This window comes from Danio aesculapii, chromosome 2, assembly GCF_903798145.1.
Source record: "Danio aesculapii chromosome 2, fDanAes4.1, whole genome shotgun sequence".
In the NCBI taxonomy this organism is placed as follows: Eukaryota; Metazoa; Chordata; class Actinopteri; order Cypriniformes; family Danionidae; genus Danio; species Danio aesculapii.
This window is the reverse complement of record NC_079436.1, coordinates 17,271,772-17,289,221: the sequence shown is the minus strand read 5'-3', so window position 1 is coordinate 17,289,221 and position 17,450 is coordinate 17,271,772. Positions and strand designations below refer to the sequence as shown.

Here is a 17,450-nt window from a genome sequence, read left to right as displayed (position 1 = left end):
CCAAAATATTCTCTAACTTTTATTGATGACTTTACAGAGCAGTTATCAGTAGTAACCTCTGAATTTTAGTATTGCTGGGAATTTTAATATTCACATTGATAATCCAAAAAGTAATGCTGTAAAAGTACTCATGACTGTTTTTAACACTTTTGATCTGGACCCCCACACAGTTGTGGGCACACTCTACATTTACTTATATTAAAAAAAAAAAAAAAAAAAAAAAAAAAAAAAAAACTAATTTAGAAGTCTTTAGAATTGCATACAAAGACAGTATGTCCAGCTATAGGAGGGCTTTAAAATCTGCCAGGGCTGAGCACCTCCGCAAACTGATAGAAAATAATCATAACAATCCTAGATTCTTAATTAACACCATTGCTAAATTAACAAATAATCGGTCATCTTTGGAACAAAATGTTCCACCGCAAATTAGTAGTGATGACTTCATGAATTTTTTCAGTGATAAAATAGAAGGCTTTAGACAGAAAATAGGAGATATTAAACTTTCTGCACCGCCTTATACTTCAGATCCAGTAAACACGCCACTGAATCTAAATAACCTACAGTGCTTCAAAATCATAGAACAGGAAGAGCTAGACAAAATTACAAATAGCTCTAAATCAGCTACGTGTATATTGGACCCAATTCCAACAAAGTTACTGAAAGAATAGCTACCTGTTATAGGAGAACCTCTTCTTAACATTATCAACTCTTCTTTATCTTTAAGCCATGTTCCAAATCCTTACAAGTTAGCTGTTATTAAACCTATTATTGAGAAACCACAACTGGACCCCAGCAACTTAACTAATTATAGGCCTATTTCAAACCTTCCATTTATATCTAAAATACTAGAAAAAGTTGTTTCTGCTCAATTATGCTCCTTTCTGCAGACCAACAATGTTTTTGAAGTGTTTAAGTCAGGTTTCAGAGCTCATCACAGTACAGAAACTGCATTAGTGAAAATAACCAACGATTTACTCTTAGCTGCTGACCAAGGGTGCATCTCGCTATTAGTTCTACTCGATCTTAGTGCTGCATTTGACACCATTGACCATGGTATCCTTATTAATCGCTTAAAGTCTACAGGTGTCCAGGGACAGGCCCTACAATGGTTTAAGTCATACTTAGCTGACCGTTACCAGTTTGTGAATATTAATGGACAGCCTTCACAAATCAGTCCAGTAAAATACGGGGTGCCTCAAGGTTCAGTTTTAGGCCCTTTGCTGTTTACAATATACATGCTAACCCTGGGAGACATTATTAGAAGACATGGGATCAGCTTTCACTGCTATGCAGATGATACTCAATTATATATTTCAACTAAACCTGACGAGACGTCTAAACTGTCCAAGCTAACTGAGTGTATTAAAGATGTTAAAGACTGGATGACCAACAATTATCTTCTCTTAAACTCAGACAAAACAGAATTATTACTTATTGGGCCTAAATCCTGTACACAGCAGATCTCACAACTCGACCTACAATTAGAGGGATACAAAGTTAGCGTTAGCTCTACTATAAAATATCTGGGTGTCATATTAGACAGCAATTTAACTTTTAAAAATCATATATCCCATGTCACAAAAACTGCTTTCTTTCATCTGAGAAATATCGCTAAGTTACGAAGTATGCTATCCATCTCAGATGCAGAAAAGCTAGTCCATGCTTTTATGACTTCTAGGCTGGACTACTGTAATGCACTGTTTGCAGGCTGCCCAGCATCCTCTATTAACAAACTTCAATTAGTACAAAATGCAGCTGCCAGAGTTCTTACCAGGTCTAGAAAATTTGATCACATCACCCCAATTTTATCCTCCTTACACTGGCTGCCTGTTAAGTTTCGTATTGAATTTAAAATATTGCTTCTTACATATAAAGCTTTAAATAATCTAGCTCCTGTTTATCTAACCAATCTTCTGTCTCGCTACAATCCAACATGCTCTTTAAGATCTCAAAACTTAGGGCTTCTGGTAGTACCTAGAATAGCAAAGTCGAGTTAAGGAGGTCGAGCCTTCTCATTTATAGCTCCTAAACTCTGGAATAGCCTTCCTGATAACGTCCGAGGCTCTCCCAATTCAAAACTAGATTAAAGACCTATCTGTTCAGTAAAGCATACACTTAGTGCACCACTTAGGGGGGTTCCACACAGGTTATGCGTCTTGTTGATATACACTATGAACAGTAGCTACGCTAATTATTTTCTTTATTCTCCATTTCCACCTGGGGTTACTCTTCCCGAGGCCCTCAGACTATGCAGAGTCACTGATTCGATCCAAGACCAGCGACGAGATGATCCCAAGGTTTCCATATCCTGGACCTGGCCGAATCCTGAGCAGCTACTGTGATGGTCATGGAAGAGTGGAGAACATGAGACTGATTCCTGTGACGCTCCAGAGACAGACGAGTCTTCGCTGAGGCCAGCTTCCAGCCTCCGCCACTGAGACTGCAGCTCTGCACAAGACGTTTGGCCAGCGGAGAAATTAAAATGATTGTGCCCAACTGAGCCTGGTTTCTCTCAAGGTTTTTTTTCTTCACTTCCGCCATTTAGTGAAGTTTTTTTTCCCTCTCCGCTGTCGCCACTGGCTTGCATGGTTCGGGATCTGTAGAGCTGCGCATCGTTGGATTTGCCCTTCAATATTTGGACTCTCAGTAATGATTATTAAACCACACTGAACTGAGCTAAACTGAACTGAACTTGAACACTACAAACTGAACTACACTGTTCCTATTTACCGTGACCTTTTATGTGAAGCTGCTTTGACACAATCTACATTGTATAAGCGCTATACAAATAAAGGTGAATTATAACTAAGGATTTACACATTTCATCAACTGTTGTTAAGGATGTTGAACTATGATCATTTCTGTATTCTTTTTGATATATTGATCATTCAAGTCATTGAACACAGATCTGTCCATGTCAGAAAGAGACGCATAAATGAGAACATTAGTGAGCAGTTTATGAAGGTCATGTCACTAAGCACCAAGAATTCATGCAGACTCTGTTAATTTTCTCTTAAATCTAAAGTTAAGAATGTCATAGATGACATTGCTCCTGTCAAAGTCAGGAAGAGGACTGGTAGACAAAAAGCACTTTGGAAGAAGTCAACAGCAGTACAGATGATGAAAAGACAAAACTAGCAGTCCATTATAACATCTTTAAAGACAGTCTTTCTGCTTTTAATGTGGAACAAAACATTGCTAGGTAGACTTTCTTTTCAAACCTTATAAACAGCAACTTAAATAACTCCCGCACTCTCTTTGCAACAGTAGAAAGACTCATTACCCCCTCAGTAGTATTCCCAGTGAACTACTCTCTGAAAGTATATGTATATGTAATGAGTTTACTTATTTCTTTACCGATAAGATCAATAATATCAGAAAGCCAATCAGCTCATCCAATCAGCCAAGTTGTGTTGACATCAGAGAAGCTCAACCACAGTATGTCTGATTTCAAGGCAATTGATGGTAAAATCTTAGAAGAGACTGTGCAGATTATGAAAACACCAACCTGCAGTCTTGACACACTCCCCACATCATTCTTCAAAACGGTGTTTAACTGTATAGAAATGGATATCCTTAAAGTAGTAAATGCTTCAATTTTCTCTGGGACTTTCCCAAACTTAAAACTGCAGTTGTTAAACCCCTCTTGAAAAAGAGCAACCTGGATAGCCCCTATTGAGCAACTATAGGCCAATTTCAAATCTCCCTTTCATTGGCAAGATCCTTGAAAAAGTTGTTTTAACCAGGTTAACAAGTTCTTAAGCTCTAAAGGCTGTTAGACAATTTTCAATCTGGTTTCAGAGCACATCATAGTACAGAGAGCGCCCTTATACAGATAATATATGATATCCGCCTAAATACGGATTCAGAAAAACTAACAGTGTTGGTATTGCTCAATCTCAGTTCCGCATTTGACACTGTCGATCAAAACATACTTCTGGATAGGCTGGAAAACTGGGTTGGGCTGTTTGGCATGGTCCTTAAATGGTTTAGGTGACCATAGGTCAAGGTGCACACCCATCACATGTGGAATCCCACAAGGTTCAATTCAGGCACCTTTCCTGTTCAACCTTTATTTACTCCCACTGAGCCAAATAATGAGAAAGAACCAAATCTGCTACCACAGCTATGCTGATGACACTCAGATCTACTTAGGCTTACTGTCTAATGACTACAGCCTAATTGACACCCTCTGCCAATGCACTGATGAACAGTTGAATGTGCCAAAACTTTCTTGAGTTAAACAAAGAGAAGACAACAAGTAATTGCATTTGTGAACAGTGATGAGGTTCTCAAAGTGAATGCATATCTTGGTTCTAAGGGTCAAAAAACAAAAAGAAGGTCAAGAATCCTGTTGTGATTCTGGAGTGAGATATGAGTTCAGTAGTCATGTCAAAAAAGTAACTACATCAGCATAATATCATCTCAATAACACTGCAAGAATTAAACGTAACACTTTACTCTGATGGTCCATTTGAGTATTAGTATACTGTCTGCTTAATATCTGTTGATACTGCTCCTTCAACAGACATTTAACTGACTATAAGAAACTTTGCAAGTACATGTCAACTTACACTAATCCTCCACTAACAGTATACTTATAATCTAATGAAAATTAGTTGCAATGTAACTTAAATTCAACAAACAGATCATTAAAATAAAGTATGACCAAATTAAAGTGTGACTTTTGTTTCTATTGAGGACTTAAAGAAACTTACGTAAACAAACGTAAACGAGCGGTTAAACAGACATGGGAGGATGTAGAGAAGGTAACTAGGTGGAGCATAAAAGTTATGGGCATATGAAAAAGATAGCATTTTAAGAAGAAAAAGAAGCAAAATGTTACGAAATTTCCCATCAGTCCAGGGCTTCAAATGCAGGTCAGTTGTTTATCTGTAAATATAAAGAACATAGCTTTTGTTCTTTCTTTAGCTCTAATATCTGCTAAAAGTAGCACCCCTACTATCATCCCATAAAATAATACACATTCTTATTATTAACTGTAAAGTTTAATGAGTATTTAAAGACAGATGAGATATTCACATTAAATAATTAGGAAAGCAGCAGGGCACTGAAGCAATAGTGCAAACATTAATGTATGACAACATAAATGCAAAAACATTCTTAAAAAAAAATTCTCAAAGTAATTACTGAACTATGTTTGAATTTTTAGAAAAATGTGTCTGTTAGTTTATGAGGTTTAAAACTTTTTACTCTTTCAAATTATACTTCAAGTAGCACTAGCTCTGGTGCAGTAACACACATCAGATACAGCCAGGGAGTGACCAGAAGGAGGAAAATAATATTATTTGCCTTAACATTAAATGAAATGGATTGTTTTGTTAAATGTTGGGTTTAAGTTATTTTAACATGAATAGTAAATACATATTTCTTTAAATATATTTATTTATATCTAATATGTATCTAATTACAGCTTGTACGTTGCTTAGGATAATAGCTACACTCTAAAAAATGTTGGGTTATTTATTTAACCCAATGGTTGAGTTAAAAATATTTGGTGCTTTGTTGGGTTGTTTTAAACCTTTATTCGGTTATTTATTTAAAAACTCAACCAGTTGGGTTACAATTTTTGAATTTCAACAGTCAACTGATTGAACTGACACAGAACTGCTGTATTAATATGCGTACGTGATGTTACAAAGTTTATGCAAGCTCTAATGCAGTAATGTTGTTATTTTTTTAATCAAATTGCCTCTCCGTGTTTCACCTGGACTCTTAATTATTGATGATACAAACATTTGCGCTTCATAGCCGATCTATATGTGGATAAAAACGATTTCTCTACCTCCGTGTTCATCTCTACAGTTGTTTTGGAGGAAATGATACACATATTTGAGATATTCCGCCGTCATTCTCGTCTTTAGGACCCAGCAGAGACATCAAACCGGACATCAAATACCTTCCAGTCTTGTTGAAGTTATGTTATGTTGTCTTAAAAAACACTGTCCTTTCGCTAGGAAACTATATTGTAACAACTAAATGCTAATATAGACACATATATGTGCTACATTTTGTTCAGGAAGTTGCTGGTTTTCCCAAAAAGTACAGAATCCGAGCATTATATTATTATTTGTTATTATTCGCCGCTACAATCGCAACGTGAGGAAGTTATCCTGGAAAAGAGCAGAGCAGAAGCTTGCTATTTCATCTTTTATCAGAAGATGATTCATTATCCATTTCAAGGTACTTGATTATTAACTATTGAAAGTTAAATGTTATTATTACTGTTTGTGTGTACTATATTGAAGGCCTTGAAAATTGCATTTTCCCTACATCTTTTACTAACCTACAGGGATGAAACCACAACTCTGATAATGTAAGATGCTAATATAAATCAGTTATATATGTCATCCAACAATTAAATATAAGCTTAAGAAATATATATATATATATATATATATATATATATATATATATATATATATATATATATATATATATATATATATATATATACATATAAGAATTGTAACATCTGCTAGCTTTGTATATATAATAGTGGTAATATTGGCTAATAAACAATAATACAGGTGAGATTTTAGCGATGCTGTGACCACTTAACTGATAAATTTTGTCTGTCAGCTCATGTTAATTTGTGGTTTATTTTATTTTTTGTTTGTTTGTTCATTGTAGGTTGCTCTGGACAGAGCGAGCTTTAATCGTCCTTGATAATTTTGTTGAGAATGGTGAGAAAACAACAGCTCTGTGTTTTGTAATATGTACATGATGTAAAAATGCACAGATACACACACTCAAGCAGTATCATATACTGTAAAGGTGTCTTTACATCACCATATGTCTTAAAATCAAATCATACATTTGTAATTCTTCTGTAAATGCATTTATACTTCTCTGAACAGCACTGGTAGTGTGTAAAGACACAAATGTCTCTTTCAAAAGTGTTTCTGTGCCTTATTTGAGTGTGAATTTGGTATTAGACTCTGTATCAGGCATGAGGCCACAGGTAATTACAGATGACTGATATAGAGTCTAAGCACAGTTCAGAAATTTTAAAACTCCACTACTGGAACATCTGACCAAATAAATTGAGATATTACAGACATTAACCTATTTATATAAATTATTGCGTTATGACAATTTACTGACAGGTTCCAGTTATTTCAGTAGAAATCTGTGTTCAAGAGTTCGACTCTTTTGCAAGTTTCTGAGTATGAGAATTAAGCACACTGATGAACATAAGTGCAAAATTTGACCATGTAAAATGGACCTTATTTGCCCACCAAATTTGCAAATGTGATGCACCTTAAGAAGTTACATAAAAGACTAATACTGCAGCTAAAAGTGCGCATCTTCATAGTTTTTTTTCTCTTTATCTGTTTAAGGTACCACTGGAGATGACCACTTCCAATTATCTTTTCTCTATTGCTAAACTGGGTAAATACATGATTTTTGTTGTTATTTGGTCCATGCCGGACCAAATAACAACAAAAATTTAAAATTTCTGTTTTAAGGTTGGAGCGAACATCATTTGGTTTATGGAAGAGTAGGTAACTAAACCATTCTTGGTGTGAAATTCCATAGCATTTTTTCCCTCTGTTGAAGTCAGTGGGGACTAGGGCTGCCCCCGACTAAAGATATTCCTAGTCGAATAACACTCCTGCATTTTAGCGATTAGTCAAATAATCGTTAATTTATGATATTAATATAATAACTTGCGTATATACTAGGAATATAGTCCAAGTTGAAGTTTAACACTTCCATATGACAGAAAATGCTAAAGCATGATATTAGCGCATTCAAAACAAAAATTAAGCGCTTAAAACGGAATAGTAAAGCGTTTAAAGTATACAGTGCTTACACAAAAATCAGTGGCCGGAACGTTATAGGCTAATTATGACATAAAAACAGCAATCAGACTGCCTGTGCATTTTAATTATTTATTATCAAAAATACAAACTGTAACAGTTACATGTCAAACAAACAAACAAAAAAAAAAAAAACAGTTTTTAATAAAATAAACTAAAATTCGTTCTTTAAAATAAATCAAATAAACTTATTAGCAACTTAGGCCTAGTACAAAACTAGGCAAAAAAAATAAAATAATAAAAAATAAATACTGTAGCAAAAACGCTGTTTGGTATAAAAATACAGTGGAAAATTAAAATTTATATAATTTTTATATTGTTCAAAAGGAAAATTAACAAAAACGAACAACTTAATAAATGCACATCGCACAACGCCCAAACTTAGAATAAAAAAGAAGGCGGCAAACAAATTAACAGCCTATTTGTTTGATTAAATTGTTTAGAACAACTATATTTAAGACAAAATGTGGAACAAATAATTTAAAGAACACTAATACAAATCAAAAATATCAGAGCAAAGCCACAAACTGCCATTAGGACGACGGATGAGTCTTGACTTGAAACAACAAATTAAAAACATCAGACTAATTTTTCTAACAGAATAAAAAACAACTTCTGCATTATATAAAAACGAAAAAATAAAAATAATATGTATTTATTTATTTGTATAGCCTACCCGATATAAAAAAATACCCGTTTTTTTTATATATAGCCTAACGGATAGCAAACAGAAACACTACAAAAAGGAAATTGAGCATTCTTACCTAAGCTTTCAATTCGATTTTATTTTTTTCATATTATGTGAGAGGAACACCAGCTTGTCCACATTGCTGGGAGGAAGGGAGCTTCTCGACTTGTTCACAATGAAGCCGGCCTTTGAAAAGATGCGCTCTGATGGAGTGGATGTGGAAGTGATACAGTGGAGGCGTTTAGCTGCTTTAGCGAGCTTTGGATATCGATGTTCATTTTTTAGCCACCATGCCAATGGTCCCGAATCAACCTTTGTTTTATCCGCCAAGTACATTTTTAGTTCATCCTTCTCTTCTGCATGCTCCTCCTCATCAATGGCCATCAGCATGGATATCTCGGCCTGCTTTTCTTTTTCGGTTCGGGCTCACCCTCCTCTGCAGGGCTAATGCTGCCATGCTCACTTTCTGGCGCAGCTTCTGTAGATAAACTTTCTGCCAGATCCGACACTGTGGAGTACGCATCTTATCGTTCGTGTTGGTCAAAGAATGACAAGCTCTTAAAACGTGGGTCTAAGACAGCAGCTTGTATATAAATGCTGGTTGCAATATTTTCCGTCATTTGCCATCTCGTGTCGATTTCTTTTGCTAGTTCTGTCTTTAGTGCTTTTGTGGTGGGACTGTCTTCGTTGCGCAGCACCAAATGGCGTCTCTTCATGTTTATTAACATGGGCAGTGTGGCAGATAGGGATGCGTTTAAATCCTGAGAAAGCAGCTCAGTGAGAGTGATCATAGGCTTTAGCACTGCGACAGTGTCCTCCGCTGTCAGCCAATGTGCTGTTGAGAGATCTAGACCTCGTTCAGACCGTTTGGTAATTTCAGGGTCTGACAGCACAGCTGTAACTGGCCATCTCTGTTCCAAGAGTCTCTCCAGCATGAAGTACGTGGAGTTCCATCTTGTGGAGACATCTTGGATAAGTTTGTGTTCTGCAACATTCTGCTGCTTCTGTTTATGAGTCAGAGCTGTTGTAGCCTTGGTACTTTTCTTGAAATGCCCTACAAGGCGTCTAGCAGCAGCGATGCATCGACATATGGGGTCAGTTTTAAGAGCCACGTTTATGCATAACTGTAACGTGTGCCCCGCACAACGGACGCCCTTCGCATTACCCCAGGATGGATCATTAGAAATCAATTCTGTGCACAACACCATATTAGCGCCATTGTCATGTACGACTGCTACCCTCTTTTCTCCAGGTATTTTAAATTCTTCCATCACTTCACTGAGTCGCTCTTTTATATTGGTTGCTGTGTGGCTCTCCTCCAGCACGTTTGTTTCCAACACAAAAGAATGTAGTTGCCAATCTTCAGACATGAAGTGTGCAGTAACGGTCATGTAACCCTCACTCTGGATAGAAGTCCACGTGTCTGTTGTAAAGCTGACTGCTGTACAACTTTGTATTTTCTTAACAAGAATTTCTTTAGTCGTGTTGAACTTGCTTGTTAAGCCATGCATTATTGTGTCGCGTTTGGGAATGGTGTAGCCTGGTTCGAGGAATTTAAACATTTCTTTGAACCCGTCACCACGGACAACGTTGATTGGTCTCATATCAAGCGCAATGAAATCGACGATTTTCTCTGTGATTTCTCGCTTTCTTTTCTCACTTAGAGGGGGTCTCAAAACGAAACTCTGCTGCTTCATTGTTGACTGCGAAGTCGAAGCGCACGACGCCACATCATCGCTGCTATATTGTGGATGAGCCTAGAGACAAATGCATGTCAAAAACCATGAATATGATTTAACTTAACAGCGCAAATGTGTTTATATCCTTATTGTTAAAACGAGGGGCCATGTGAGGTGGTTAACGTTACTACTTACATGTTTTAAATGATAAGACATATTTGATGTTGACGAGTGATAGGCAAATGTTTGCCTGCAGAGTTTGCAAACAGCCTTTTTAGGGTCGTCCATCGACTTTTCAAAATGATCCCACACTTTGGACTTTTTTCCTGACATAATTATTAGCATCAGCCAGACACCTCTTCCACAAGTGCGCTTTGGTATACCGTGAGGCACGAGATCGCGTTGATCCCTCGTTGCTGATGCATACACTGACTGCGCAGCCCTTGATTGCGTAATTTTGCAACTAACCGACTAATAAAAATGTATTCGACCAAGCCCTCTTTATATCGACTAAAGTTTAGTCGACTATTTGGGGGCAGCCCTAGTGGGGACGATCAAGTTTTTTTATTTGCTTTGTTCTTTAAGTTATCATTTGTGGTCAGCAGAAAAACAAAAATGAAATCCACAACTTGAGGGCGAGTAAATGACAAATACACCCCAAAAATATATGAATATTATATCCCAAAACCCATATGAAACCAGGTGGCTGAGGATAGCCCCTCTTTTAAGAAACTACATGTTTTAGTTATATTCTGTAACATACAGTCTGAAGGTGAAATTCTATTTTTCCTCCTAAAATGTTTTGATTCCAGTCGACATGACATTTATGACACTCGGTGCCAAAAGTCTGAGAGTAAAGTCACTCTGTGACATCTTATCTACCAAAATGCTGGCCAGATTCATTCTGCTTGGGAATCCACAAACATGCACAAACACTCATATTGAAATGGACTTTTAGCACATAACTCGAAAGGTATATGATATGTTTGTTTGCAACTATATGTTCTGTTCTATAGCACGTACCAATAGACCTCTTAGGGTGTTATTTACTGTAGAAATGCACAGATCCAGGCAGCACAGTGACACAGTGGGTAGCGCTCTTGCATCACAGCAAGAATGTTGCTGGTTCGAGCCTCGGCTGGGTCAGTTGGTATTTCTGTGTGGAGTTTGCATGTTTTCCCGTTATTCACTTGGGATTCCTCTAGTTGCTCCAGTATCCCCCACAGTCCAAAGACATGCACTATAGGTGGATTGGATAAGCTAAATTGTTCGTAATGCATATGTGTGAATGGAAGTGTATTGTTGTTTCCCAGTGATGGATTGCAGCTGGAAGGGCATCCGCTGCGTAAAACATATGCTAACAAATTGGCAGTTCATTCTGCTGTGGCGACCTCCGATTAATAAAGGGACTAAGCCGAAAAGAAAATGAATAAAATAAATGCACAGATCTTACATTCTTTAATACTCTTGGTTAAAGTTTATCCGTCTCTTTAGGGTGGATTTGGTTTATCAATACTTGGTGGTCCTTATTAGTCGTGTGGAACTGAGTGAATGTTGCCATTCTTTTATGTAAATTCTGTAGTTTCCTTGCTTTTCTGTGGTTTTATGTACTGTACGTTTTGTTCGTTATGTGTTGGTTAGTCATTAAATCATATTATAACCACGTTGGATTGTCTTTGTTTTGCCTCACAGAAATTGTCATTTTAACGACAAAAGATTGCTTGCTACCAGCTTAATTATAATTACTTTAAACTTTCAAAAAATATTCATCTACTTCACAAGAAGTATAATTCCCTTTCTAAATACATAAAAAAACAATTAAAGAGTCTGCTCAGATATATATTTTGTTAAATGAACTATAAGTTAATTCTGAATATTCATAATTAATAATAACTTGTTACTGTTAATCATTAACATTCAGAAAATGAGCTAAATTTGTTACAATTCTCATTTGTAAAAAATGGTGACTTTAAAATAAGGTTTCGTTAGTTAATATTACTTAATATATTTCATAACATGAACTAATAAATGCTGTTCATGTGTTGTTCATTATTAATGCTAGTTCAACATTTACGAATGCATTATTAAAATATGATTTTATTTCTTGTAAACATTAGATAATACACTGTGAGTTAACATGAACTAACAATAAACAAGTATTTTCATTACCTAAAAGTTAACAAACCTTATAAATACTGTATTAATGCATTCTTCATTGTTTGTTAATGTTAATGCAATAACCAAGCGTCACTAATACAACCGTATTGTAAAGTGTTACCAAATAAATAAATAAAAAATGGACTCTGCCTTTTCTGCCTTTGCCTATTCAAACCTACAAACATCAACTATCAAACATTTGCAAACACTTTTCATAAAAAAACTAAAAACTATGTACTTCCATCCACCTAATTTTTATGCACACTTTGCAATATTTTCAATGGAAATGCCAAGATGCACATTAATTTTGAAAATGCACATAAAAAAACGTTTGCACACAACTGAGTGAGATAAATTCATCAAACGAATAAATTCCTGCATGCGCATCAAAAAAAAAAAAAAAATCCATGGTTTTATCAGACCATGTGATGACAAAAATATGCAAAATGGGAGGGCATTAATGGACAAACCCACATAGCACAACGTTTGAAATGTTGTTTTGATCCTTTTAAAATTAAACAAAATGGTAATGGAAATGATGATTTAGATGCACATGTTTTATGTGAATATATCTAATTTGCATCTTCGGATGGAAACATAGCTAATGTTTGAAAATAAAAGCAACTTCTCACCTTTCTCGAACTGATTTTCCACACAGAAAACAGGTCCATTTCCTCTTTCCCCCATGTGTGCACTCTATATGACGTTTGCGGTTGCCTGTGTCATTAAATTGACGACCACAGATGTCACAAGGAAATGGTCCTGAATAATGGACATTTTGTGAACATTAAAAGAATGTTTTGGGCTCAATAAGACTTCAACTTTTGAAGCATTCACACCCCACAATACAGACAAAACCACAAAAAACAACACATTCATAACACGAACAAACGGTTTTAGGAAAACTTTACCTAAATGGAACTTTTCTTGGTGCTTTAGCCTGGCAAACCGTGACTTAAAGTAGTCATCACAGTAGGCACACTTAAAGGGTTTGTCCTGCGAATGTAAGATCATGTGCTCCTCCAGGTGGGGGCGACGGCTGAAGGACTTGTGACAGATCTACAAAAGCAGCAACAGGAACAAAATGACAAATTTAGACTAATTGCAGACAAATGAAAAGTGTTTACAAACATAATTTAGTTAAAACTTCATGGCATTCTGTGGCAATTGGCATATATTAATGATACATAAAAACAATTATATAAAATAACAAAGAATAAATAAGGCATATGACTCACATCACATTTCCACACTTCACTCTTCTTCTTCTGAGTGAGAAACTCCTGCAGGTGGTCAGGATGAAATCTGTTAGCAGACAACATGTTCCATGCTTATGCTTAAATAATTAACAATAAATAATTCCATAGCCAAAAAACAAGCCGGAAAATATATTGTTAACTGCAACAAGTAAATGCATTAAATGAAAAGATGTTGTTTAAATAAACTAATTCAAATACATAGTCACACAGCATAGTTACACTACATAATTACATAGCAAATTAACATTACATAATTACATAGTTACACTAAATAACTAATAGTTCTAGTAAAACTAATTTTAATAGATTACTACAAAAACATCTAAAAAGTGAATAAGAGACCTAGCATTTCCAGCGTTCACTGAAGTATAAGGCAAGGCAAGTTTATTTATATAGCACATTTCAAACACAATGGTAATTCAAAGTGCTGACAATAAACAAGAATAAAAGAAACAAGAAAATAAAAAATATTATAAACAGCTAAAAATGTGTTCAAACAGGTTTTGAAGAAATGAAAAAGAAAATAAAGCCATAAAAGTGCGATCTGCTGGACGTAGCACAGTACTTATTCGGTAAAGGCACAGCTAAACAGATGTGTTTTAAGTCTTGATTTGACTGTGCCTAATGTTGGAGCACATCTGATCATTTATGGAAGCTGATTCCAGCAGCGATGGGCGTAGTAGCTGAAGGCAGATTCACCCTGCTTTGACTGAACTATTGGAATTTCTAATTTACTTGATCTTAATGATCTGAGGCACCTGTTAGGTTTGTAATCATAAAGTATATCTATTGAGGTCCTAGGTCATTTTGAAATTTATAAACAAGTAATAATGCTTTAAAATGTATTCTGAATGGAACTAGGAGCCAGTGTAAAGACCCGAGTACAGGTGTGATGTGTTCTGATTTTCAGGTTCTGCTCAGAATCCTGGCAGCAGCGTTATGGGTAAGCTGCAACAGTCTGACTGTCTTTTTTGGGAAGGCCAGTGAGGAGTCCATTACAGTAATCCACCCTGCTGCTGATAAAAGCATGAACAAGTTTCTCTGAGTTCTCACTAGAAACAAAGCATCTAATTCTTGCAATGTTTTGAGATGATAGTATGCTGATTACTTACTGTTTTGTTATGACTATTAAAATTCATTTCTGACTCCAGAATCACCAATCAAGACTCTTGACCTTATTTTTTGTTATTTGACCCCTAGAGTCAAGGTTCACATTCACCTTGACAACCTCATCACTGTTCCTAAATGCAATGACTTCAGATTTCTCTTTGTATAACTGAAGAAAGTTTTGGCACATCCAACTATTAATTTCATCAATGCATTGACAGAGGGTGTCAATAGGGCTGTAGTCATTAGGTAATAAGGCTAGGTAAGATCTGAGTGTCTGGTTTGTGTTTGGTTTGTTCTCATTTTTTGGCTCAGTGGGAGCGTATAAAGGTTGAACAGGAGAGGTGTCAGATTTGAACCTTGTTGTTACAGATGGATACATTTCTAAAGTGGTGAAAAGGAGACTACAACAGGCTGACTCTTATTACACAGGTGTTTGCCACAAAAGTAAAAAACACATAAAACTCTGATCTCAGATTAATCAGGGGTTGCCACAGCAGAATGAACCCCCAATTTATCCAGCATATGTTTTATGCAGCGGATGCCCTTCCAGCAGCAACCCAGCACTGGGAAACACCCATACACACTCCTTTACACACATGCACTATGGCCAATTTAGCTTATTCAATTTACCTATAGTGCATGTCTTTGGTCTGTGGGGGAAACCAGAGCACCCGGAGGAAACCGAACCACGCGAATACAGGGAGAACATGCAAACTACACAAAGAAATTCCAACTGACCCAGCCGGGGCTCGAACCAGCAACCTTTTTGCGGTGAGGCAATTGTGCTACCCACTGCGCCACTATGACGCCCATGATCTGAGATGTATAATTGTAATAATCTGAGATATATAAAATAATCTAATAGATTAGATTAGATTCAACTTTATTGTCAATACACATGTACAAGTACAAGGCAACGAAATGCAGTTTCGGTCTAACCAGCAGTGCAATAGCAGCAAGTGCAGGATACAGGTATAAGTTATAAAGTGCAGTTATAGAAAAATTATGGTAATATTTACAGATGGATGTACTATGAACATTATATACAGGTTGTATTAGCTATGAACAGATTTACAATAAATGAATATATGTACAGGATGCTATTAATAGCAGAAGCGTGCAGATAGATAAACATAATTACAAATGTCCATGTGCAGTGGGTATGTACAGTTCAAATAAGTGAATTAGTGCAATGAATATGTGCAAACTTTAAATGTGCAAGTGTTAAATCGTGCAGTGATTGTGAGGAGTATGATTTAGAGGAGTGTGGGGGATGTATTGGGGGGGCAAACGAGTAATAATAAGTAATAATAGAATAATAATAATACTAGTAATAATAATCTGAGACATATAATTGAAATGGTATGTTTATGTTAACTGTGATAGACAGAATAGCATTGTGGAGTAGTGATCATGAAAATGGTGAGGGCAGCGCGGTGGCGCAGTGGGTAGTGCTGTCGCCTCACAGCAAGAAGATCACTGTTTCAAACCTCAGCTGGGCCAGTTGGTATTTTTGTGTGGAGTTTGCATGTTGTTCCCATGTTTGCATGGGTTTCCTCCGGGTGCTCCGGTTTCCCCCACAAGTTCAAAGACATGCGCTATAGGTGAATTGGGTAGGCTTAATTGTCCGTAGTATATGTGTGTGAATGAGTGTGTATGGGTGTTTCCCAGTGATGGGTTGCAGCTGGAAGGGCATCTGCTGTGTAAAACACATGCTGGATAAGTTGACGGTTTATTCTGATGTGGCAACCTTTGACTAATGATGGGACTAAGCCAAAAAGAAAATGAATGAATGAATGAAAATAGTGAAGAATCAGCTCAGAATTTTCCTACAGAGATGTGCAAACTTAATGGCCAACAAGAAATGCCTGACCTCTGTAATTGCAAAATAAGGATTTGAAGTCATGTTTTTACGAAGGGTTCAAGTACTTATTTCTCTCATTAAAATGCATATCAGTTCACAACTTTTTTGAAATGTACTTTTCTGGAGTTTTGCTATTCTGTCTCATACGGTTAAAATGAACTTACCATCACAATTATAGACTGATAATTTTTTTTGCTAATGGGAAAACCTACAAAATCAGCATTGGATCAAATATTTTTCCCCATTGTACATTAGGGGTAGGACAAAATATCGATACGGCAATTTATCACAATATTACCAGCCAAAATGCATTATCGATACTCTGGCACCAAGTATCGCTATTTATTGAAATGTACAAAATATCTGAATTAATTATTCAGGCTTACATTGCAGCCATTTACCGCTTTGGCTGCAGTACACTCAGCCGCCTCAAGGTGATGCTTCTCATAATTGTGGATCAAAAATATATCAGAGATGCACTGGCTTCAATTAAAACATTGACAGATGAGCCATTAGAATGAAAAATCTCAGGCATACTGATAACTGTTTCAGTCCAAGCTAGACCAAGGTATTTGTGCGTTTCAGACATCCCACGTCTCCCAGAAGCTTCAGTTTATTTATTCGTTACTGACCTTGGGAAGTCTTGAATATGGTATTATGAAAAATTTCAGGGAAAATATTAAGGAAATAAATAAATAATAATTAAAAAAAACTGTTTTTTTAGTTTCAAACTAAATTGATGACTAAATAAATAAAGCTCTTCACGGCTGAAGACATCATAAGTGCTCAGATGAGTCTGTGCTCACCTCTCTGACCATTCTGATCAGTTATTGTTCTTGAAGAAAA

General features: G+C 36.2%; 1 protein-coding gene across 2 annotated transcripts in view; it reads right to left on the bottom strand.

Moving 5' to 3' along the window:
- Positions 1-17,450, bottom strand: part of zbtb41 (zinc finger and BTB domain containing 41) — a 50,334-nt gene that overhangs the window by 21,520 nt on the left and 11,364 nt on the right. For both annotated transcript variants that reach the window (XM_056473851.1, XM_056473843.1), the window contains exons 4-6: positions 13,610-13,676; positions 13,283-13,430; positions 13,004-13,133 (exon numbers count right to left, since the gene is read on the bottom strand). In XM_056473851.1, coding sequence (XP_056329826.1) covers positions 13,004-13,133; positions 13,283-13,430; positions 13,610-13,676 — 345 coding nt within the window. The remainder of the gene's footprint in view (positions 1-13,003; positions 13,134-13,282; positions 13,431-13,609; positions 13,677-17,450) is intronic.